Below are 25,952 nucleotides of genomic sequence, written 5' to 3'. Positions count from 1 at the left end.
CGGGTAAAGTGAATGGAGAGGAGATAGATTTGGGTGATATTTTCTAGGTACAGTCAGTAGAATTAAGAAGACTTAGTAACTGATTGGATATCGGGGAAATGGAAGAGAGAGGAATAAGACGATATCTTTTCAGGACTGGGTGAGGGATGAATGGTCGTGCTGTTCATCGAGACTGGGTGAAAAAAAGGTGATTCTTGGCATGTTAGATTTTGAAGTATTTATGTATGGTATATTCACGTATATATTTCATTAAACAATTAGAAGTACAGCCAGTTTGTAGTGAAACTGCCCAGGAAATCTACGGAACAGAATTAATGTGAAGGTGGATGTATGTCAGCACTTCTCTGTCAAAGCCTGATCGGTGTAAAATGAAACCGTCTTCTATAAAAGACACTGACCTTAGTTCCAGCCTTATGGTGACATCCAAGATATTTCACAGGTATTTCAATTATAAATTTATTGAGAGTTACAAATCAAAAAGTTGATACTTGACTGAAAAAAACACCAGCTAATTCAAGGAATGATAGAAAATTATGAAAAGTCCTATTTAAATGAGGAAATGCTAGTAGAATAAACATGAAAATCCTAACCAGTAAAATTTATAAAATGTATAGTAATTATCAAGACTCTTTAAATATACTCCTAGCTGAAAAATGTAATAATTCTAAAGAGATAATTGTTAATTTTACCATAAAGTTATTAAAAATACTGACATTTGCAAAGAGTTTGAAGAAGAGAGAAGACAGAACTTTGTAGACTGTGTGAGTCCTGCTCTGCTCTGGGGCTGCCCCTCCCTATGACAGGGTGGGTGGGTGGGTGTAGCTAGTGTCCAGAAGGCCAACCCAGGGGTCAGATGGGGTTAATTTGTCCAAGGCCTGGACAACCAGCCATCAAGGCAACAAAAACAATCAAGATGTTCGTGACATTTTTATCCTGAAATATACTTTCGCTTCTTCAAAATCAAAGACTGAGCTATCACTTCCCATGACTTTTTCCATTTGTAGAATTATGAATCTTTTTTTCAGATGTGAACATGGCAAAGCTCTAAATTTCTCATAGTTCCCTCTGGTGATCAGGTCAATAAAGAAAGATCTCTTTATGAAAAAGGCTGGCATATTTAAAATCTTTGTTTTCCCTTGAACAATTAATGCTCAGTCCAAATATTGGATCTGCAGAATTGGAAAAAAAATACTTCATTTTCAAGATGGCTTAAAGAAGTAGACCATTATGGATTTCCCAGATTGTCCTATTTGTTAACGTTTAAACACTTTAAACTTCTGATTAGCCGGTTATTTTGATATGCCCTAAAATCTGCTGTAGTGCTCAATAGCAATAAATTAAAATAATCAATCAAATGAACTAAATGTTTCCAACCTAAGTGAGCGACTTCTGCAAAATAATCTAAGGATACAATTATTTTTTTTACCAACTTTAACGTAATGCTATACTCTAGCTGAAACCTACATATTATAAAGCTTATGAGTATTACTGATCTCATTTAGACATTTGATATGTTTACTGTGAGAGAGATCTTGCTGCATAAATCAGTTTTTTATATGAAACTGCTATAAAATGGTATATACTTTTTTTTTTTTACTTCTCGGTAGAAAGAAATTTGAAATTCAGATCACTAGCTGCTGAAGGAAGTTATTAAAAATGCATTAGGGTTGAAAATGTAGCTGTATATAATTGTCATAACAGATATTCAAAACACATTTATCCTCAATGAAAACTGAACTAAAGCAATTTACATAGAATCAGCTAATAAATTTTCCTTAATTTTCTCAGCAGATGAAAAAGAAGCAGTTTATAGAAATTTTAATAAAGTAAATATGAGTGCTGTCTGTAGTGAGGAAAATATAAATAAAATCCCTTAGGAGGATGAATGAAGATAGTGCTGTGTGAAGTTCCCATTCTACTCGATGCCAGAAAAGCGACGCCCATATTGAGACCCAATATTATTTCTAAATTCCCTATAACCTGACATTAAAAACATTGTTTTATTCTGTTTTACTCCTATTTGGAGTTGTCCTATTTATCTATATGTAAAGTAAACATCTGAGAGAATTTGGGAAAAGATGAAGGCGTCCTTATGAAAAACAGCCACCTATAAATATAGCATGTCCTTAAAGCTAGAGGCAAAAGCATCAGTAAGTGTAGAAACAGCACGTGTGTACAGTGTGGTATCTCGAACATTTTCATTTTGATTCCCTGAAGAAATGGCTAAATGCTTGGATGAGCACACACTTGGTGCAATGTGAAGAGTGAGCATAGGCTTGGTTTCTCCTGAAATACCCACCAGAAGTTCCCAGAGTGATAATCGTTTATTTGGGTTAAGGCATCTTATCCATTTGTGTATTTATTCAGTCATTCATCTAGCTGTCATCTCTTAGTTTGAAGACGTTTCAGTTTCTTGGACAGAAGCACCTATGGACGCACACGTCGGTTCCTGTGACAGTCACAGTTAATCCATGATCATTTGTTAATTGTCTCATAATATCTGAGCCCTAGTGCTAGTCACTCAGGGAAGACTCATAGAAATGGAATACGAAAAGTTGGTTTTATGTAGGATAAGATGAAGGGGAGAAATGCCCAAGGCTGGATGCACCTTCACTGACAGCGATGGATGGGCTGTGAATGGACAGCTCTCAGAGATCAGCAGGAGAGACCATGGGTTAAGACCTTTGGATGGAGGGGATTTATGGAGCTGTGATCTCAAAATAATAGGGAACTCCCAGAGTTAGACTTGATGTTTGTAATACTTGAGTCAAGGTCAATTGAAATTTTGCAACATGTAAGATATCTCCAATAAGGATCATTCTGTGTGGCTTAAGAAAGCCATGGAAAAGCAATCACTCAGCAATCAGGACTTGTTTATCACCTATTGCTCTATGACAGATATCTGTTCACTGAGAAATATGGAATCAGACTCTTAGAAAATATCTGTATGATTAATCTGGGCTTGACTTAGAGCGTGCAGCAATATGATTCATGTTAGGAAAATTAGTGTCTTTATTCACTTTTTCAACCTACTCGCTTGTGTGTGTAGGAGGCAATCCTCTGCAGTGGTGCTACATCAGGAAGACATAGTATGCTTTAAACAATGTCTTTCTCTCACTTTCCTGTCTGTAAAATGCAAATAATATCATAGCTCAGAAAGTGAGATGACAGCTTCATGTAAGACAATGTGAAACTTAAAACAGTTACGGCTGTGCAAGTCATTTCAGCCTCAGATTTTGCATCTTTGAAACCAGAGACATAATTCATACCAACTTTAGAAAAATTTTGAGACCAATTTGCATGATAAAGTAACTTGTAATTTCAAACAAGCCATTTTCCGTGGTAAATCAGATGGTAAATTTGAGAAAGAATATTCAACAGCACAATTTTGTTATGACATTATTTCCATGATTTCTGAAGCATTTTTACATTTATCTAATGGATTTAGATCCAGTGCCCTTAGTTATTCTTTCAGAATATCATCAATGTATTTTGGATTTTTAAAAATCTCTTACCCATTAACAAAGTCTGCTTAGTTGTATAATATCTGACAGATGCAATAGGAGAAAAGCTAATTGCATAATATTCACTGAGGATAAATTGTTTTTCTACCATTAATGGAAAGTTATATATTATACTTCAAGTAATGAATGCATATTCATTTACAGCTTAAAATTTGAAGAACATTTTAGTGAGACTTTATTCTTGAATTATTACTTTGTACCTTGCTATAAATATCTATGTAGCATCTTTTATTTTATAAATAGCGCTTTTCCATATTTGTTTCAAATTATATAATATTTTAAAAATTGTAAATCCTTTTTACATCTAACACTTCTTTTTGTATGTGTTTACATTGGCCCAGTGGCCATTTTATTTTATTTTAATTAATTTTTATTAGTGTATAGTTGCTTTACAATGTTGTATTAGTTTCTGCTGTACAGCAAAGTGAATCAGTTATACATATACATATATCCACGCTTTTTTTAGATTCTATTCCCGTATAGGTCATTGCAGAGTTGTCTAATACTTCTAATAACAAAAGGTAAAATTTTCATTACCCATTAAACAATCTTAGGTTACAAACCAATAGTAGCCACTAAACTGATTTTGTTGATTAGAGAACAGGTTCTTAATTTAGGGAACCATACGCTTTGAGATTCAGTGAAATAAGTGTTGAATTTGTTCTACTCAGAATTATTTTCACACATAATTTGACATCCTGAAGAAATGATTAAATTCCTGCTATACAATATTCAGGGAAGTTAGGAGTTTTCCCCCATTTATTTGGAGAAAAAGAGAAAGAGGGATTGTAAGTTTTATGCAACTATTCCCACCCCAGTTCTCCTTTTCTATGTCTTTGAATCAAGTTAATCATATTTAGAAATCCAGGGTACTATAAAATTAAAATCTAATTGGATTTGCAGTAGTCTGTAATTCTCCACTATTCTCCTTTTTACCCTTTCATAAAAAATTGTCTTGGTGTAGTGGAAATGTCCTGCTAAGCTCAGCGCTACATGATATTCTAGTCTTAGAGTCAGTACAGCTGACTCTCTGATGGTGGATGTAAAAGTCAACTTTCCTGTCTTTTATTCCAGTTCCATCTTGCAGATAAACTCATGTGGTCAGACTCATTATTATCCCCAAACTTGGATCTTTTATGCAGTTTAATGACAAATAATTGGAATATAACTTTCACTTACTATGGTTGTGTAACAAATTACCACCAACTCAGGGTCTCAAAAAACGGGCATTTATGAGCTCACAGTGCTGTAGGTCGTAAGGTGCAGTATGGCTGTGTTCTCTGTTGAGGGTTCCATGAGCGTGAAGTCAAGTGGTCAGTCAGACTGAGCTCTTATCTGGTGGCTCTGGAGAAAAATCTGCTTCCAAGCTCCTTCTGGAGTTGGCTGATTCAGTTCCTCGCAGCTGTAAGACTGAAGTCCCTGTTTCCTTGCTGGCTGCCAAGGTTTGCTCTCAGCAACTAGAGGCTGCCCGAAATCCTTGACTTCTGTGGCTCTTTCCCTGTCTGAGACAGCAGTGGAACACCAAGACATTCTCAAGCTTCTCTTTCTCTCCTACGTCCAGCTGGAGAAAAAGCTCCTGTGACTAGGTCAGGTGACCTGGAGTATCTCTGTGTTGTGATCTAACTCTAGTGTGTACTATTTAAATTTTTGTTTATCTTCATTTGGGAAGGGATGTTTTTGGTCTGGCAAAAGTGAGAGTATCCCCTTTCCCTCGTAGCCTGTAGGAGGTATACACAAGATAGGTATTGTATTTGAAGCAAAACATGATGCGACTCCGACAGTTCAGGCATGGGGTTTAATTGAATTAATTGCTAACTCAACATCCACCCATTTGTAACTCACTTCTTCCATTCCCATCTTCAATATAGAGACTGAAAGAGCTAGACGATCACTTTTTATGCTTCCTGCAGTTATGGAGGTACATTTCTGGCCAATGAGATAAAAATTTTAAGCCTACTAAAAGGTTAGAAAGGAATTTGTATTTTCTGATATAGCCAGTAATGTCCCTTATTCCCTTTTTCTACATTGAAAACATGATAGCTGGAAATGCAGCAGACATTTTGTGCCCTGAGGAGATGAGCTTGAGAGAAATGCTGGCGAAAACAGGTGCTGATGTAGGTCTTTAATAAATGGGAAGTGGTCTAAAGAGAACTTTTGAAAAGTGGGGAATACCTGTATTGGGGCCTGAGTTGTTGCCTCTAATATTATCAAACTGCTAAACTAACACCAATAACTGCCTACCTCTAAGTTATTATGTGAGAAAAAAAAATCTTGCTTAAATCAGTGGCCAGCAAATTTTTATCTGTAAAGAGCCAGATAGTAAAAATTTTAGGCTTTGCAGATCCTAAGGTCTCTGTTGCAACTCTTCAACTCTGCCCTTGTAGTACATTAAACAGCCACAGACAATACGTAAACAAATGGCTGTGTTCCAATAAAACTTTATTTACAAAATTTATTTAAATTCAGCCCACAGGCCATAGTTTGCCTACCACAGATTTCAATCACTGATATTCGAGTTTTCTATTACTTAAAGCTATGCATTTTTTAATCTAAATAAAAAGGTATAAATAATCCTGGATATCCTGTCTAGATGCTGTAAGTATATATAGGTAAACAAGCTAAACATGATTCGCAGTTAAGTCATGGGTCTCACCTAGAGTTGGTCTCATAAGCATAGGGAAGTAACCAGAGTCTCTTATAGCTTTCTTATATATATACTCTTTGGAATTGATATACATTAATGATCATACCAATACTCTTTCCACTCTGTGTCCTTTACTAGCAAAACATAATTGTGCCCATTAGTTACTATGTTAGGAGTTACCACATACTAAGCCATAGAGAGCTGAGCTGAAGACTAATTCAGAGCACTGAAAAGTTGTAATAGCCATATAATTGTTAATAGCAGTTGACCTGCTACAATTTCACATATCGTTCAGTTGACTTTTCTTTAGGAAGTGGATTTTCCTCCCTCCCTCCTTCCCTTCCTTCCTTCTTCCTTCCTTCCTTCCTCCATCCCTCCCTCCCTCTCTTCCTTCCTTCTTTCCTCTTTCTAGTGTGATAGAAGGCAGCTGCAAAGGTTGATTTAATCATTATTGCTAAGTTAATGGATGCTATCATCATTCATGTCTATAATATTTGATTAATCTATTTTATTCCATTTCTTAATCCCATTCATCTCTACGCTTCCATAATCATTATAGTGATTTTGATGGGAAAATTTATGTGAATCTTACATATGTATACTGTTGATTTATTGAACATGTCCTGCTTTGTTAATTCACTTAGGTAATATTGTATTATAACTTACTATGTTTATTTTTAATTCATGTTGCATTATGACTTTTAGACCTATTTGCATTTCTCTGTCTCCATTTTGCCAGTTGCTTCTAACTGTTACATGATACCCCATAGTTTACATCCATTATATTTTACTTTTCCATTTTCCTAGTGATAGAAACTGGATTGCCAGCAACTTCTCATTACCTCAGACAATGAAGTAATTAAGATTTTTGTTCAGTGTCTTTATGCCCCAATGTGAGAAATTTTCTGGTATATATAAAAAAGAATAAAATCGTTGCGTGGAGGATATGTGAGTACTTAAGTATGTACAACCAGATGACTTTTCAGAAAGCAGCTCCACTCTACACATCCACAGGGCACCTGAGGGTTCTGTATGCTCACATTCTTATTGATACTTTCCATTAGTCATTAATTTTCCAAATCTGATGGATGTAAAGTGATATTCATTTGCGTTTTAACATACAGTTTTCTATTCCCAGTGAATTTGAGAAATTCTTCCTATGCACAATTGCTTTCTGAGTTTATTCTTCCACGAATTCTTTGATCATATCATTAGTCCATATCATACTGGGGTCCGTTTATTTTTCTGGCTGTTTTATAAGGTTTTCTTGTCTATTCTAAACACTAGTCTTACTTCAATTTTAGATGTTGTAAATAATTTCTCACCTCTGTCCGTTCACTTTGTGGAGTCCTGCATTAAACAGAAATCAATTTTTTTTTAATACTTAGGGACTCAGTTGTCACTCGTCCATTTGTTAAATGAGCTATCCTCTCAGTTGTTGTGGTGGCGTAGATTTTATACTCACACACATATGTTTTTCTCTGATTACTCTGTACTGTCTGCTTGTTTGTTCTTGCACCACTAACATGCCACTTGTCTTAAATAACCACCGATCACACGATGTTGTGGCATTTGTTAGGAACATTGTTCCCCAAACACGCTCAGGTCTTACTTTCTAAAATTACCTTAGCAGTTTATCTAAGGACATGGAATATGCTTTTTACTCAGCTCCTCTTTTAAGGTTTAAAATTTTCTCCAACGAAATTCCTAGGTATGTTACAGCTTTTCTTGTTATTGTGAAGGTATTATTTTTTCTAGTTAATATTTGCTAGTGTGGGGAAATCCTGCTGATTTTTTGTGTTGACTGTATTTGACAGTATTGTTGAATACTTTTGTTGTTTTAATAATTTATTTTTCTATTAATGCTGCTAGTGTTTACATGTCAGTGATCATATTGTCTACAAATAGTGATAGTTCTATCTTCTCCTTTCTTAGCCTTTTTCTTAACTTCTTGTCTAGGACCTATGTTACACTGAGGCACTGACAGAGAGTATCCTTGCCAAGTTTCCAGTAATAAAGGGACTCTGCATGAAGTAAAATAAATTGGTAATAAACTTTAAAGAAAATTCCTTTCTATACTTGATATATTGAGGGTTTTTTTCTCATAAAAGGTGTTGAACTTTATCAATTATATTATTTTTTTAATCAGCTGAGGTAACCATGTGATTTTTCTCATGCCGTCTATCAATTTTGAGATCTATGTTTAGGCACTTTCTGATGTTAACCATACTTTAGGTGACTCAAAATAAATACCGATATATTCTTTGCTTTTTAAGAAACTAATATCTTACTAGAGAAACGGGGCTATATACAAATTCTTCATCATTTTCTTTCTATCATTTTACCTTCATTCAAGACTACTGACTTTAAAACACAAATTGGACTGTTCATTTTCAAATAGTACTGTATAATCATACTAGTTTCCCAGGCTGGCCTAACAAACTACCACAAATTTGGCTTAAAATCGCAGAAGTTTATTCTCTCCCAGTTTTGGGGGCCAGAGGTCAGGAATCAAGGTGTCGGCTGGTCTGCATCCCTTCAGAGCCTCTAGGGGAGCATCCTCCCTTGCCTTTTCCAGCCTTCGGTAGCTCCAGGAACGCCTTCACTTGCGGCAGCATCGCTTCCGCCTCTGCCTTCACACTCACGTGACCGTGTCCACTGTGTCCTGCCTCAAAGCTCCCTCTTCTCTTATAAGGACACTGATCATTGGCTGTGGGGCCCACACTGAATCCAGGGTGATCTCCTCTCAAGGTCCTTCGCTTAATTACAGCTGCGAAGACCCTTTTCCCAAATAAGGTCCCATTCACAAGTTCTGGGGTTTAGGACTTGGACATGTCTTTTAGTGGGCTGCTATTCAACCATTACTGTAATTAAAAGATTTAAAATTGTGCATCTAGTAAGTAAAGTCCTAGAAGCTGGAGAGTCTCTGTTAGTATCTGTGTAGCAAAGCTGTGCCTCTCAGAGTGAGAATGATGCTAGGGCTGACTGAGCTGTTTCATGCCTTTTTGTTCTTAAGTTAGTGAAACATATTATTAGACACTAAATTTACACATGTTGAGAGAGAGACAGAGAGAGAGGGAGGGAGAGAAGAGGAGAGAAAGACGTATGTACATTTCCTATTTTAGTGCTTATTTTTCCTTTGTACTAATGTTCTGCATTTCTTAGCCCTGAAGATAGATTATCTTTTTTGTTTTTTATAATAGACAACCTCAAAATATTTTGGGGTAATAAGGCAATGAGTTTTTCTGGGATTCCTTTCATCATCCCTACAATTTGGGTCTCTTTGGTAGTTGAATTCTCCTTCCTGTAATAACTTCTCGATTAGCCATTATTTGCCATTATTAAATAGCATGAATTTCAGAGCAATAGCTATTGCTTAAGTTGGTGGAAAGACCACTAGTGTGAGAAGCAGGAGGCATGGCCCTGATTCTGGTCATCACTCTAACTGTAGGACGGCCGCCCAGACAGGGACAGCGATTTCCCATTGTTAGATGAGGAAAGCTTAGCTCTCTGTTTTATAAGTTAGAATGTTTTTGGCTGAAAATAACAGAAACCCCAATTCAAACAACTTAAAGAAGAGCATTTTCACATATTACAGCATGTCCAGAAAAAGAAAATGGCTTCAGGGTTTGGTTCATTCTTGATTTTTGCTTAAGAATGAAAATTAAGGACCTGGGTTCGTTTTTTTTCTTTCCTATCTCTGCTCTGCCATCCTTAGAGTTGCCTTCACCTTCGATCTAGTAGAATGATAACTGTAGCATCTCTGAATTATGACATCCAGACAGGACAACATCCACTGGAGAAGGGGGCTAGTTTTATCTGGAGGTTACCTCCAGATAAGAAAACATTTGTCAGAAGACTTCTGTTCACAAGTCATTGGTTATATTTAGGTCATGTTCTCTTTCTTAAACTAATCACAAGCAAGGAGACTGTGACCCTAGGAGTAACAAGTTCTACCATGATACTAGGGGTGAGAGATGCCTACCAGGGCACTTGGGCTGCATGATGTAGGGGTGCATAACTGAAAAAAAATCAGATTCTGTTATGAATGAAGGAACTGGAACTGGATGCTGAGTAGACAGCCAGTGGTGGCTACTATAGTTAATTTTAATTCTAATGTAATTTTATCCATAGTTATTTTTTTCTAGAAGATGCATTTCATAATGTAGTTTAATATTTGAGAGACCTTAAGTCTTTCAAAGATTTAAAAGACTGAACTTGTAATTATTGATTATGAGCATGTTGGGACTGTCAAATAGTAAGCATGGGAGGTCTGTATCAGACTACATGATATCTGTCACAAGGAGCTTAAAAAATGAGTTATATTGAGTTTTTCAATGGTACACATTCATATTATTCAGTGACAGGAGACAAATGTAAGGAAGCAGCTATTGGAAAATTGATATAAATTATATTGAAAGGAAGCAATTATAAAATTTCTATGCAAATATTATGACCAGAATATTGAAGTATACAATGTATAGGATAACACGAATATTTAAATTAGCATTATGAAAACTTAGGACTCAAGCTTTCAAAAGAGATTGATATGTATTTGTTGTAATAATTTAAAACTTCAGTAAAACTTCCACCTTTTTTTCTTATTGGAAAATCAATATTCTCTATCCTAATAAAGTGAATTTTATTAAACTAGCTCCTAAAAATGTCTATTCTCAAAACTCTGACTTAATTAGAACAACCATAGAAGATTAGTAAAATGTCAGGATTGAGAAGAATTATTAGTAAGATTAATAAGAAAGAGGAGTGCAATTTATTTTCAAATTCATTTAAATATACTTGAAAAAATCTGAAAGTTAATGTCTTTTACTTTTCAAAATAAGATTAGGTTTAAAGAAAGAAACTGAGTGCCTAAATAGGCAGTATGTGATCTCAACTGTCACGACAGTAAATTGATAAGACACTTTAAAACAAAAAATAATTTCAGTAGCTATGCTTTTTTCAACTTTTTATCTGTGTACTAAATAGTGAAAATTAATTTTATACTTGTGAGTAAGATCTGCATTGAATGCTAATATTTAGTTTAATTTGCATAGTTATGCTAAGGGGAAAGGTATATAACATAAAAAGTATGATGATTTTTAAATTGTGCAATAAACCTTAATTTGTTTATTCTAACTGTGGCTAGTATGCAAATAAAATCCCTCTGAGGGACTTTCCTGGTGGCGTGGTGGATAAGACTTCACGCTCCCAATGCAGGGGGCCCCGGGTTCGATCCCTGGTCAGGGAACTAGATCCCACATGCATGCCGCAACTAAGAGTTTGCATGCCACAACTAAGGAGCCCTCCTGCCGCAATTAAGACCCTACGCAACCAAATGAATAAATTAAAAAAAAAAAGAAGAAAATCCCTCTGAAAAACTTGGGCTTAATTGGAAAAAATATCACTATGTCCTTCAACCCATATCAGATTCTTCCTGAAAGTCCTACCAAACTAAGTAATGGTAGAACAAGTAAAATCTAGTTAACCATTTTGATGTACAAGTGAAGCAGCTTCTCTGAAGCTTTTTCTTTTTTATATTAATTTTTATTGGAGTACAGCTGCTATACAATGTTGTGTTAGCTTCTACTGTACAGCAAGGAGAATCAGCTATACGTATACATATATCCACTCTTTTTTTGGATTTCCTTCCCATTTAGGTTACCACAGAGCATTGAGTAGAGTTCCCTGTGCTATACAGTAGGTTCTCGTTAGTTATCTATTTTATACATAGTAGTGTATATATGTCAATCCCATTCTCCCAATTCATCCCATCCCCCCCTTTCCCCTTGGTAGCCATATGTTTGTTCTCTATGTCTGTGTCTCTTTCTGCTTTGCAAATAAGATTATACCATTTTTCTAGATTACACTTATATGCCTTAATATACAATATTTGTTTTTCTCTTTCTGACTTACCTCATAAGTTATACATAGAAGTATGCCCTCCCTTTCAGAACACATAGCCCAGCGCAGCTGTATGCTATCCTCTTCTTTATCTTTAGTCTTTTCTTCTCTCATCAAATATGAAAGAAATAATCACTTAACACATGCCTACTGGTCTTCACTGTGAAAAGCATATAGTCAAAATGCAAAAAACAAAAAATCCTATGTTGAAGTCTAGTTATGTAAAGAATTAATAAATAAATGACATGAATTAGTAAAGGAACAACTCAATAATTTACTTACTGAGTCCAGTGTAAGAACACAACCAGGTTTCATAATGAGTCAAGGAGCCATCTAAATTCAGCTCAAGCTGTCAAGGTCTTGAGAAACATCCCACCCCTCCATCACCAACAGGGATAAGTTATTAACCATGCATGAGTCGTTCAGGAGAGACTAAGGGAGGCTTGCCATTGGTCTTGGTGAATGATTGTGAGCTTGACAGGAAGACGAAGGAACCGGGAACCCCAGGAAGATTATTCTGTGAAAGACTACATAACCTTTCAATAGCATGTTTCTATTCAGGAAAATTGAAGGATTTTGTATATGGCTGGAACCTAACTTGTGTTCAAAGTTGGTGTAGAGAAAGATGAGTTTAGATGTACAGGTAGGAACTGAGTCATTAAAGTTGTCAAGTCCTTGCTAAGGAGTGAGAACTTAATTTTGAGGTGTTATTAAATGGTTTTAAGGCCGTGAGGGGCAGCATCAAATGTTTGGATTAACAATATTAGTCTATGATCAGTGCGAACAAGATAATGGAAGATGAAGAGTATGACAGCTGACGGAAAAATAATGGAAATATTTAAGATGAGAAAGAGTGAGAGTCTGGATGAGTAGTGAAGTTGTGGAAGGGAAGGAGTAAGAGAGCTCATGAAGTAGACTTTGACAGAGTTTTATGACAGAGCAGGTGTTGTGGGCCTGGGACAAAGCTATATTTGGAGCAGTGGATCTCAGAGTGGCCCATGAAGACAACACTCTTTCCATCATAGTACTAGTATATTACTTGTCATTTTCACTTTGTTCTGGTGCAAAGGCAATAATAGGTAAAACTGCAGCACAAATCAAGGCAACGGCTCCAAACAATAGTAGTAGTTACTGTATTCTTTTTTAAAAGGTAAAATTTGTATATATTTAAGGTGTACACCATGCTGCTTTGGTATACATATACATAGTAAAATGATGACTAGAGTCAAGCTAATTCACATAGCCATCTCCTCACATAGTTAACCTTGTGTGTGTGTGTCTGTGTGTGTGTGTGTGGTGAGAGCACCTGAAATCTGGTCACAATACAATACATAATACAATATAGTATTATTAACTATAGTCATCGTGCTGTACATTAGATCTCTAGACTTAACACCCTACATACCTGCAACTAGGTATCCTTTCACCAATATTTCCCACTTTCCACACCATTAACTACTATTCTGCTCTGCTTCTATGTATTCGACTTTTTTAGATTCCACAAGTGAGATCATACAGTGTTTTACTTTCTCTGTCTGGCTTATTTCACTTAGCATAGTGTCCTCCAAGTTCATGTGTGATGTCACAAATGGCCAGATCTCTTTCTTTTAGCGCTGAATAATATTCATATTTTATATGTTATATGTATATCACAATTTGTTCATTGACAGACACTTACATTGTTTCCCTATCTTGGCTATTGTGGATAATGCGGCAATGAACATGCGATCGCAGATATCTCTTTGATGTACTGATTTCATTTCCTTTGGGTATATGCCCAGAAGAGGGATTGATGGATCACGTGGTAGTTCTATTTTTAATTTTTGAGGAACATCCATAGTGTTTTCCATAGTGGCTGTACCAGTTTAGATTTCCACTACCAGTGTACCACGGCTCCCTTTGCTCTACATCCTCTCCAACACTTATCTTTTAACTTTTTGATAACAGCCCTCCTAACAGGTATGAGGTGATATCTCCTTATGGTTTTGATTTGCATTTCCCTAATGATTAGTGATGTTGGACACCTTTTTCATGTTGGTTGGCCATTTGTGTGTCTTCTTTGGAAAAACATCTATTAGGTCCTTTGCCCTTGTTTTAATTAGGTTATTTGGTTTTGTTTTGTTTTTAGCTATTGAGTATTGTACATGTATTCCTTATATGTTTGGGATATTAATCTTTTTTTTTTTAAGATGTTGGGGGTAGGAGTTTATTAATTAATTAATTTATTTTTGCTGTGTTGGGTCTTCATTTCTGTGCGAGGGCCTTCTCTAGTTCTGGCCAGCGGGGGCCACTCTTCATCACTTTGTGCGGGCCTCTCATTATTGCGGCCTCTCTTGTTGCAGAGCACAGGCTCCAGGCGCGCAGGCTCAGTAGTTGTGGCTCACAGGCTTAGTTGCTCCGCAGCATGTGGGATCTTCCCAGACCAGGGCTCGAACCCGTGTCCCCTGCATTGACAGTCAGATTCTCAACCACTGCACCACCAGGGAAGCCCTGGGATATTAATCTTTTATCAAATATATGGTTTATGAATATTTTCTCCCAATCTGTAGGTTGCCTTTTCATTTCATTGATTCCTTCCTTTGCTGTGCAGAAACTTTTTAAAAACCAGAAGTAGATGAATTACTTCCAAACTCTGGCCTTTTATGAGGCCAGCAATCACCTTGATACCAAAGGCAAGCAAAGACAAAGAAACCACAAGAAAAGAAAGGTCAATATCTCTGTGGATGCAAAAATCCACAATAAAATACTAGCAAACTGAATTCAACAGCACATCAAAAAGATTATACGTAACGACAAAGTGGGATTTATCCCTGGGATGCAAAGTTGGTTTAACATATGCACATCAATCAATCAATGCAATACTCGACATTAAAAAATGAAAGATAAAAGTCATGTGATCATCTCAATGGCTGCAGAAAAAGTATTTGACAAAGTCAAAAATCCATTCATAATTTTTAAAAAAACCTCTCAACAAAATAGGTACAGAAGAAAATTTCCTCAACAAAATAAAGCCCATTTATGAAAGGCCCACAGCTAACGTCATAATCAATGGAGGAAAACTGAAAGCTTTTACTCTGAGATCTGGTAAAGACAAGGATGCCAACTTTCACCACTTCTATTCAAAATAGTACTGGAAGTAATAGAAAGAGCAATAAGATAAGAAAGAGAAATAAAAGGCATCAAAATCAGAAAGGAAGAAGTAAAATTATTGCTTTTTGCAGATGACATGATCCTATATGTGGAAAACCTAAAGACTCCATAAAAAATGTTAGAAATAATAAATGAATCAGTAAAGCTGTAGGATAAAAAGTCAACATACAAAAATCAGTTGCATTTTTTTTATACCAGTGATGATATCTCCAAAAAGGAAATCAAGAAAACAATCCCATTTACAATAGTATCCAAAAAATGAAATACTTAAGAATAAATTTAACTAAGGAGGTAAAAGACCTGTACACTGAAAACTATTACACACTGATGAAAAAAATTGAAGCAGGTATAAATAGAAATATCCTGTGTTCATAGACTGAAGAATTAATATTGTTAAAACATCAATACTTCCCAAAGCAATATACAATATTCAGTCCATCGCTATCAAAATTCCAAAGGCATTTTTCACAGAATTAGAAAAAACAATTCTAAAATTTGTATCAAATTTTAGAGCCAAAGCAATCTTGAGAAAGCTTTAGGCAATCACACTTCCTCATTTAAAATTATATTACAAAGCTATAGTAATCAAAACAGTATGACAATGGCATAGAAGTAGACAAAGATACCAGTGGAACAGAATAGAGAGCCCAGAAATTATATATATATATATTTCATCAACTAATTTTCAACAAGAGTGCCAAGGAGAGACAATGGGAAAGGGATAGTGTCATCAATAATTGTTGCTGGGAAAACTGGATATGCACATGCAAAAGAATGAAATTGGAACCTTCTCTTACACCTTACACAAAAATCAACTCAAAATGGATTAAAGACTTAAATGTAAGACCCGAAACAATAAAATTCCTAGGAAAACATAGGGGAAAATCTCCTTGACATTGATTTTGATAATTATTTTTTTGGATATGACACCAAAGGCTTAAGCAAAGCAGTAAAAATAAATGCAACTAAAGTCATTGTATTCTTTACCATCATATATTCACCCAAATAAGCAAATGAACAAAAAAAAACATATTTCAATTGTATTTTCATTTTACTTAGGAATCATATTGATGAAACAATAAAAATAACTTTATTAAATCTAGACCTTTAAGTACAACTTTTTAATACTGTATGTGAAAAAATGGTAAGAACCCATAAAACACATCTGCTACATACTGACATGAAATGATTATCTCCAGGGGGAGCACTTGTGTGATTGTTGAAATTACAAGCAAACTGGCAAAAATTTTTTTCACAGAACACCTATTTTAATGAAAGTGTGATTGACAGAAAAAATATGGTTATTCAGACTTGGGTAATTCTCAGACATTTTCTCAAAAATGAACTAAATGAGCCTGTCTTCAAAGAAAACAATTGACAGTATTTATTAACAGAGCTAAATTTTAAGTTTTCAGATGAAAATTAAAATTTGGGCACCTACTGTGTCTGCATTCTTGAGTTAACAACTTCTCAAAACTTACAGACTTTTTTTGGGGAAACCAAGGGTGATATTGATGAATTTTTTATATTGATAATGAAATATGTTGACAGTTATAAGATCTTCATAACTCAGTGAACCAGTGTTTTACCCAAAATCAAAGGTGAAAAGGGACCTATGGATTTTAATGCAACAGAGTGTAAAACGTGTATGACACTATGTCAGACCCCCTGTGGTAATAACCTTTAAAAGAAATATGTCAACTTTGGAGACAGAATTGAAGAATATCTACAGTTGGCTGAAAATGCTCTTAAACTATTCTTCCCTTTTGCAACTTCATGTCTGTGTGAGGACTTATTTTCTGTATATACGTAATCAAAACCATGTATCTGAATTCAGAAGCAGAAATGAGTATCAAGCTGTCTTCTCTTAAGCCAGATATTGAGTTTTGCAAAAATGTAAAAACATTAACACTCTTTGCCTATTTAAGAAAATTTTTAAAATTTTAAAATAGTATTTGTGTTATCATAAAATGGTTTATTATTAGTTTTAAACATATTAATAAAAATGTTTTGAATACTTTATAAGTACTAATATTTCTTATTGTTATCATTAATAGATATAAGCCACATGAACAAAATAGGGCAGGAGAGTAAGGTTGTAAGTTGTCTATATACTTTTTAAACTTATGCTTTAAAATCCAGGTTTTTTTGTAACATTGATTGGTACAGGTGACCAATCCACAAATTGGTTACAGAAATACAGACTTTCTACTTCTGTGTTTGGCTATCACAAGGTTTATCACCATCATTTGTAATATTATCACCCCAACTATGTTATGAAGTCCTACAGAAAAATATTATGTGTTTTTTCTTTGAACACTCGACCTCTGACTCTTATCACTATGAATTCCTTGGGGATTGCTCCTTGAAATAAAAATTAAATAACACCAGGTAGCAAAGTCATCATTTAGGTATGTTTATATTTAGGCTTTACTTCTATCACTTATTAGACCTCAATATTTTAAATTATTGACTGTGGCATTTATTGACTTAGACTTGAACAACCAGAATTATTTTCAAGTAATTTTTCCTTTAATTAAATTCTGTTGATTTCTTATTTAAAGTAATTATTTTAATGTCTTATTATTAAACTTTAAAATTTTGTCCTTTTATAGCAATATGAAAAATCAATATTTCAGATATATGGATTGAATTGTTAATTGATGTAATAATTTCTTGATATATTTTATTGAAATGCTCTAGGACTTCACAATCTTAATAAAAGTTCATAATTACTTTTATGTCACATTGTTAGGTTTTAGACTAATAAAAACATTTTTATTTTAAAACATTTAAAGACATTCTTTTAAAAATTGTCTTCATGTAAGAAAATACAAATAGTTTTGTACTGGATGGTACAATCATATAGTACTGAGAGTGAAAAGTGAGGACAGGAGACTCAAATATATCTTGACATAAATTGTTATGATTTTAAATATTTTTAAAATATATTTTGAATTAAAGATATATCAAATTCCAAAGGTATACCAACTCCTTAGAAAATCTTCGAAGTATGATTTTGGTACCTTCTGGTATGATTTTGTAACATTTTATAATCTAGTATAACACTTGAATTTCCTAACCAAGACAATCTGAGAAGTGGAATTTTATGCTCCTCATGAGTATTTTGCTTTCTGGCATCTCTTCATTGTGTTAGGGCACACACTGGAGTGGGTGGCATCGCACTATTGATCAACAACAAAAAGCCTTGCACCGTTGTGGAAACCAGTGTAACAATGTCTGCTTGAAGAGGTTCTCTGCATTTCTAAATGTAAATTTTACAGAAGAGCAAACACTTTGTTTGAACTACATCATCTGGCAGATTGCCTAAGGCACTAAAGTTAGATCTCTAGTGCTTGCTGCATTTTGCTAGGGTATTTATTAATTTGTTCTGTTGATTTTTTGTGATGAGGTGACAAAAAAAGATGTAATCTACAATATCTGTTCCAATATTCTTTTATATTTGTAAATAAACATATTTAGAAAGACCTTTGAGCAGAATAGTAAATGTTTTTATGATATTGTTTGGTACAACTAGATATTATATATAATGTACATAGCAGCATATCACTTCATGCTCACCTGACATAAATTGCATCAGTTCTTAAGCAACACATAATCTTCATTGCTTTTAGTTTCTATTTAATTTTATTAAGATCATTTGTTTATTTAAAATTAATAACACTTGAAAATAATATCTCTTTTTAAAATCTTTAACTTACTATGTTAGAAAAAAATTTGGCTTAACTATTACTTGAGTCAGTTATCAAATCATTTAAACATTCAAGAATTTATCATTGAGAACATGCTTTAATGTACTTTAAATATAATATGCAAATCATTGTTCCAAAAAAAAATTCTCATCTTTCTCTCCAGAGTATTAGACCTCAGACATTGTAAGATATTAGTGTCTAATTATTCTTTACTGGAAGGGAAAATGAGTATTTCCAAATAGATAGGTAGGTAGGTAGATAGATAGATAGATAGATACATAGATATAGTATATGTATAATTCACAAATGAATACACATAGGTGTTTATATATATGCATATATATGAAGCAAATAATTTTTAGTTTATTTAACTTAAAATCACTTACCCATTTTAATTTTGCATGTTAATCTTAAATGAGATAATGACGAGGAGAGAGAAAAAAACAAATATGAAGAGAAGATATATTAAAATGAATTTTCCTGCAATGTAGAATGTAGACAGTAGACTGTAAACTCATCGTGACAAAGAACAAAAGGGCCCCTATGGACAGCCTACACAGCAACACTGAGTGATAAGCATGTTATTTTATGAGGCTAGAAGTCTAGACCACTACAGATTTTAAAAGGAAATATGACAAAAAACATAAAGCTCAACAAGTAGCCACATAGTTTTATTTTACAGATATTATGTGTCATCAGTACAATTTTTAGCTATGAATTGGTCGTTTAAACTATTTTTATACTAGTATATCCTAATCAACATCAGAGGTATCATCTTCACAAATGGAGGAGCAAAATTTTTTGAATATATAAGTATATCTGTTTATCTTTCTTCGCTTAGAACACTAGTTAGTGATTGATAGTGCTTCTGGGATGGCTTTGTGAATCGTAAATGGAATTAAATCATTTCCCTTCATCAAAACCCTTCATTTTCAGTTAAAATGTGTGATAAAGTGAAAGCATTGAACATTGATCAAGTCAAAACTGGTACCCTTGTTAAAGACAAGGTAAATACCCAGTTTCTGCCCACGCTAGCCATCCTCTCCCACCTGTGGTTAGGGAGGACTGAGAAACACTTGTTAAGCTCACAGTCCAGAGGCACAGGCTCGCTAAAGACTGAGACCTAATGACAGGACTGTGGAACACGTCCCTTCGCCCACACCTGACCACCACATGACTAAAGGCCTATTTACAGCAGTTCCTTTTACCCAGTACATCATACCTGGCTACCAAGTAAAAATAGCCATTGGAAAGTGGCTTAAGACAGTAATAATTGATCATTTTGTGTAAGCACCTATATATAGCACGTACTGTACACTAAGTTAAAAATATTTTTCTTTCAAGGTAACTGAACTGCACAACATCAAAAATATAACCAGGCTGCCTCGAGAGACAAAGAAGCATGCAGTGGCAATTATCTTTCATGATGAAACGTCAAAGACATTTGCCTGTGAGTCAGGTAAGCAATTATAGCCTTGTCTCCAGCTTGAAGATATGGAATTGCTTCTGAGACAATAGCCCAGATGGATTAAGATCTACCACTGAATAGGATGGCTTATTGTGATGAGAATGTGCTGTGGAAGGCTTTAGTAAGAAGCTCAGTGTATCTATTTCTACAGATGTTTGGGGTGCTTGTTTATTATGTGTCGGGCTTTTGCTCCCAGGTGGTCTGAGGACTCTTGAGGTTTCCTTTCAAGCTCGGAGAATTAAATAAACAAGGCCGGTGAGAAGCTGTTAGGGCAAGCGCGTGCTGTGTGTCCTGGTCCTTGCTGAGTGTGCAGCTGGAGGCAGTTGGTAGCACGATAACAGTGCTGCTGTGCAGGAGTGTGGCACGGCACAGCCGCGGTCCCCAGACATTTCAAAACAGAACTTTGAGTGATCGGTTGCCTTCATGGATTCTCAGTATTACAATGAAATACCTTTCAGATTGAACTTTAGCATCCCAGTTCATAAAACACTCTGGCATTATTGAGTCACAAGGCAGGTTATTGTTGGAACTTGCAGTGTTTTTGATTTTGGAATCCCTGTGCTGTGTAATATATTAGTTGGCTTATTATAGTTTTTTAAAGATTTTGCTCAGGGAAATGGTGTATTCATTTTATAATGCATGGAAGCAAAAAGCACTAAGGGTTTGAAAGATGTGAATTTCAAATAATCGATGAGTCTTTAGGAGAAGCTTTGTTGAGTAATTTTTAAAAGGGAGTAAAGTTTCTGTATTTATGGCTAAAGTTTATAGGTATATTTATTACCGGGTTATGTTATTCAAAAACATAAAGTCACTTTGCCTAAATAAATTGCTCATACCTCTTCACCTACACTTATCTTTGCTCAATTGAATTAGAATGTATCAAAGTGTTCCTCTTTCCTTGAATGCCTTTATTCCTTTTATGTACCTTGCTTCACTAGTCATCTGACCTCATTCCATCATTAAAAACTGTCTTTTGGGGGCTTCCCTGGTGGCGCAGTGGTTGAGAGTCCACCTGCCGATGCAGGGGACACAGGTTCGTGCCCCAGTCTGGGAGGATCCCACATGCTGCGGAGCGGCTGGGCCCGTGAGCCATGGCCGCTGAGCCTGCGCATCCTCAGCCTGTGCTCCGCAACGGGAGAGGCCACCGCGGTGAGAGGCCCGCATACCGCAAAAAAAAAAAAAAACCCAAGAAATGTCTGTTTGGCGGTTGCATAGAAGTCTGTTAACTGGTAATATAAATCCCCATGTGATAATAGAACCCATCCCAAACTTGCTGGTATCATATATTAATATTCAAAAGTATCTGTGCCTTCTTGTTCATTGTCTACAACTGCACAAGCTCACTTTTCTCTGAGCTCTTAAATAATGTTGCATATTAAAACTAACAACAACCAGAGGAGGACCTTCAAGATGGCAGAGGAGTAAGATGTGGAGATCACCTTCCTGCCCACAAATACATCAAAAAATACGTCTACATGTGGAACAACTCCTACAGAAGACCTACTGAATGCTGGCAGAAGATCTTAGACTTCCCAAAAGGCGTGTGGCTGACAGGGTCTTGGTGCTCCAGCTGGGGGTCAGGCCTGAGCCTCTGAGGTGTGAGAGTCGAGTTCAGGACATTGGACCACCAGAGACCTCCTGGTCCCACGTAATATCAAACGGCGAGAGCTCTCCCAGAGATCTCTGTCTCAATGCTAAGACCCAGCTCCACTCAATGACCAGCAAGCTACAGTGCTGGACACCCTATGCCAAACAACTAGCAAGACAGGAACACAACCCCACCCATTAGCCGAGAGACTGCCTAAAATCATAATAAGTTCACAGACACCCCAAAACACAGCACTGGACGTGGTCCTGCCCACCAGAAAGACAAGATCCAGCCTCATCTACCAGAACACAGGCACTAGTCCCCTCCACCAGGAAACTTACACAGCCCACTGAACCAACCTTACCCACGGGGGCAGACACAAAAAACAATGGTAACTACAAACCTGCAGCCTGTGAAAAGGAGACCCCAAACACAGTAAATTAAGCAAAATGAGAAGACAGAGAAACACAAAGCAGATGAAGGAGCAAGGTAAAAACCCACCAGACCAAACAAATGAAGAGGAAATAGGCAGTCTAGCTGAAAAAGAATTCAGAGTAATGATAGTAAGGATGATCCAAAATCTTAGAAATAGAATGGACAAAATGCAAGAACATTTAACAAGGACCTAAAAGAACTAAAGAGCAAACAAACAATGATGAACAACATAATAAGTGAAATTTAAAATTCTCTAGAAGGAATCAATACCAGAATAACTGAGGCAGAAGAACAAATAAGTGACCTGGAAGAAAAAATAGTGGAAATAATTACCACAGAGCAGAATAAAGAAAAATGAATGAAGAGAATTGAGGACAGTCTCAGAGACCTCTGGAACAACATTAAACACAGCAACATTCGAATTGTAGGGATCCCAAAAGAAGAAGAGAAAAAGAAAGGGACTGAGAAACTATTTGAAGAGATTATAGTTGAAAACTTCCCTAACATGGGAAAGGAAATAGTCAAGTATAGGAGGCACAGAGAGTACCATACAGGATAAACCCAAAGAGAAGTACACTAAGACATATATTAATCAAACTATCAAAAACTAAATACAAGGAAGAAATATTAAAGGCAGCAAGGGAAAAGCAACAAAGAGCATACAAGGGAATCCCCATATGTTAAAAGGCGATCTTTCAGCACAAACCCTGCAAGCCAGAAGAGAGTGGCAGTACATATTTAAAGTGATGAAAGGAGAAAACCTACAACCAAGATTACCCGACCCAGCAAGGATCTCATTCAGATTTGACAGAGAAATCAAAAGATTTACAGACAAGCAAAAGCTAAGAGAATTCAGCACCACCAAACCAGCTTTACAACAAATGCTAAAGGAACTTCTCTAAGCAGGAAACAGAAGTGAAGAGAAAGACCCACAGAAGTGACCCCAAATCAATTAAGAAAATGGTAATAGGAACATACATATCAATAATCACCTTGAATGTAAATGGATTAAATGCTCCAACCAAAAGACATAGACTGGCTGAATGGATACAAAAACAAGACGTGTATATATGCTGTCTACAAGAGACCCACTTCTGACCTAGGGACACATACAGACTGAAAGTGAGGGGATGGAAAAAGATATTCCATGCAAATGGAAATCAAAAGAAAGCTGGAGTAGCAATTCTCATATCAGACAAAACAGACTTTAAATAAAAGACTCTTACAAGAGACAAAGAAGGACACTGCGTAATGATCAAAGGATCAAACTAAGAAGAATTTATAACAGTTGTAAATGTTTATACACCCAACATAGCAGCACCTCAATGCATAAGACAAATGCTAACAGCCATAAAAGGGTAAATCAACAGTAACACAATCATAGTAGGGGACTTTAACACCCAAGTTTCACCAATGCAGAGATCATCCAAAATGAAAAATAAGGAAACACAAGCTTTAAATGACACATTAAACATGATGGACTTAATTGATATTGATATTCATAGGACATTCCATCCAAAAACAACAGAATACACTTTCTTCTCAAGTGCTTATGGAACATTCTCTGGGATAGATCATATCTTGGATCACAAATCAAGCCTTAGTAAATTTAAGAAAACTGAAATCTTATCAAGTATCTTTGCCAATCACAACGCTATGAGGCTACATATCAATTACAGGGGAAAAAACTGTTAAAAATACAAACACATGGAGGCTAAACAATGCACTACTAAATACCCAATAGATCACTGAAGAAATCAAAGAGGAAATAAAAAAAATACCTAGAAACAAATGACAGTGAAAACACGATGCCCCAAAACCTATGGGATGCAGCAAAAAGCAGTTCTAAGAGGGAAATTTATAGCAATACTATCCAACCTCAAGAAACAAGAAAAATCTCAAATGAACAGCCTAACCTCACACCTAAAGCAGTTAGAGAAAGAAGAACAAAAAGACCCCAAAGTTAACAGAAGGAAAGAAATCATAAAGATCAGATCAGAAATAAATGGAAAAAAAATGAAGGAAACAATAGCAAAGATCAGTAAAAGTAAAAGCTGGTTCTTTGAGAAGATAAACAAAACTGACAAACCATTAGCCAGGCTCCTCAAGAAGAAAACGGAGAGGACTCAAATCAACAGAATTAGAAATAAAAAAGGAGAAGTAACAACTGACACTGCAGAAATACAAAGGATCATGAGAGAGTACTACAAGCAACTCTATGCCAATAAAATGGACAACCTGGAAGAAATGGACAAATTCTTAGAAAAGCACAACCTTCCAAGACTGAACTAGGAAGAAATAGAAAATATAAACAGATCAATCACAAGCACTGAAATTGAAACTGTGATTAAAAATCTTCCAACAACCAAACGCCCAGGAACAGATGGCTTTCCAGGAGAATTCTATCAAACATTTAGAGAAGAGCTCACACCTACCCTATCAAAGTCTTCCAAAATATAGTAGAGGGATGAACACTCCCAAACTCATTCTGTGAGGCCACTATCACCCTGATATTGAAACCAGACAAATATGTCACACACACACAAAAAAACCTACAGGCCAATATCACTGATGAACATAGATGCAAAAATCCTGAACAAAATATTAGCAAACAGAATCCAACAGCACATTAAAAGGATCATACACCATGATCAAGTGGGCTTTGTCCCAGGAATGCCAGGATTCTTCAATATACGCAAATCAATCAGTGTGATACACCATATTAAAAAATTGAAGGATAAAAAACATCTGATAATTTCAGTAGATGCAGACAAAGCTTTTGACAAAATTCAACACCGATTTATGATAAAAACCCTCCAGAAAGTAGGCATAGAGGGAACTTACCTCAACATAATAAGGGTGATATATGACAAACCCATAGCCAACATCGTTCTCAGTGGTGAAAAACTGAAAGCATTTCGACTAATATCAGGAACAAGACAAGGTTTCCCACTCTCACCGCTATTATTCAACATAGTTTTGGAAGTTTTAGCAACAGCAATCAAATAAGAAAAAGAAATAAAAGGAATCCAAATTGGTAAAGAAGTAAAACTGTCACTGTTTGCAGATGATATGATATTATACATTAGAGAATCTTAAAGATGCTACCAGAAAACTACTAGAGCTAATCAATGAATTTGGTAAAGTAGCAGGATACAAAATTAATGAACAGAAATCTCTCGCATTCCTATACACTAATGATGAAAAATCTGAAAGACAAATTAAGGAAACACTCGCATTCACCATTGCAACAAAAACAATAAAATACCTAGGAATAAACCTACCTAAGGAGAGAAAAGAACTGTATGTAGAAAACTATAAGAAACTGATAAAAGAAATTAAAGATTATACAAACAGATGGAGAGATATACCATGTTCTTAGATTCAAAGAATCAACATTCTGAAAATGACTATACTACCCAAAGCAATCTACACATTGAACACAATCCCTATCAAATTACCAATGGCATTTTTCACAGAATGAGAACTAAAAATGTCACAATTTGTATGGAAACACAAAAGACCCCCA

General features: G+C 35.5%; 1 protein-coding gene across 1 annotated transcript in view; it reads left to right on the top strand.

The window, feature by feature from the left end:
* DOK6 (docking protein 6) overlaps nt 1–25,952 on the top strand; it is a 399,939-nt gene that overhangs the window by 146,005 nt on the left and 227,982 nt on the right. Inside the window, exon 3 of the mRNA XM_032602788.1 lies at nt 20,277–20,391. Within this exon, the coding sequence (XP_032458679.1) occupies nt 20,277–20,391 (115 nt within the window). The remainder of the gene's footprint in view (nt 1–20,276; nt 20,392–25,952) is intronic.

This window comes from Phocoena sinus, chromosome 14 (assembly GCF_008692025.1).
Source record: "Phocoena sinus isolate mPhoSin1 chromosome 14, mPhoSin1.pri, whole genome shotgun sequence".
NCBI lineage: Eukaryota > Metazoa > Chordata > Mammalia > Artiodactyla > Phocoenidae > Phocoena > Phocoena sinus.
Note: the sequence above shows the minus strand (reverse complement) of the source record. Positions and strands in the feature narration are given on the sequence as shown.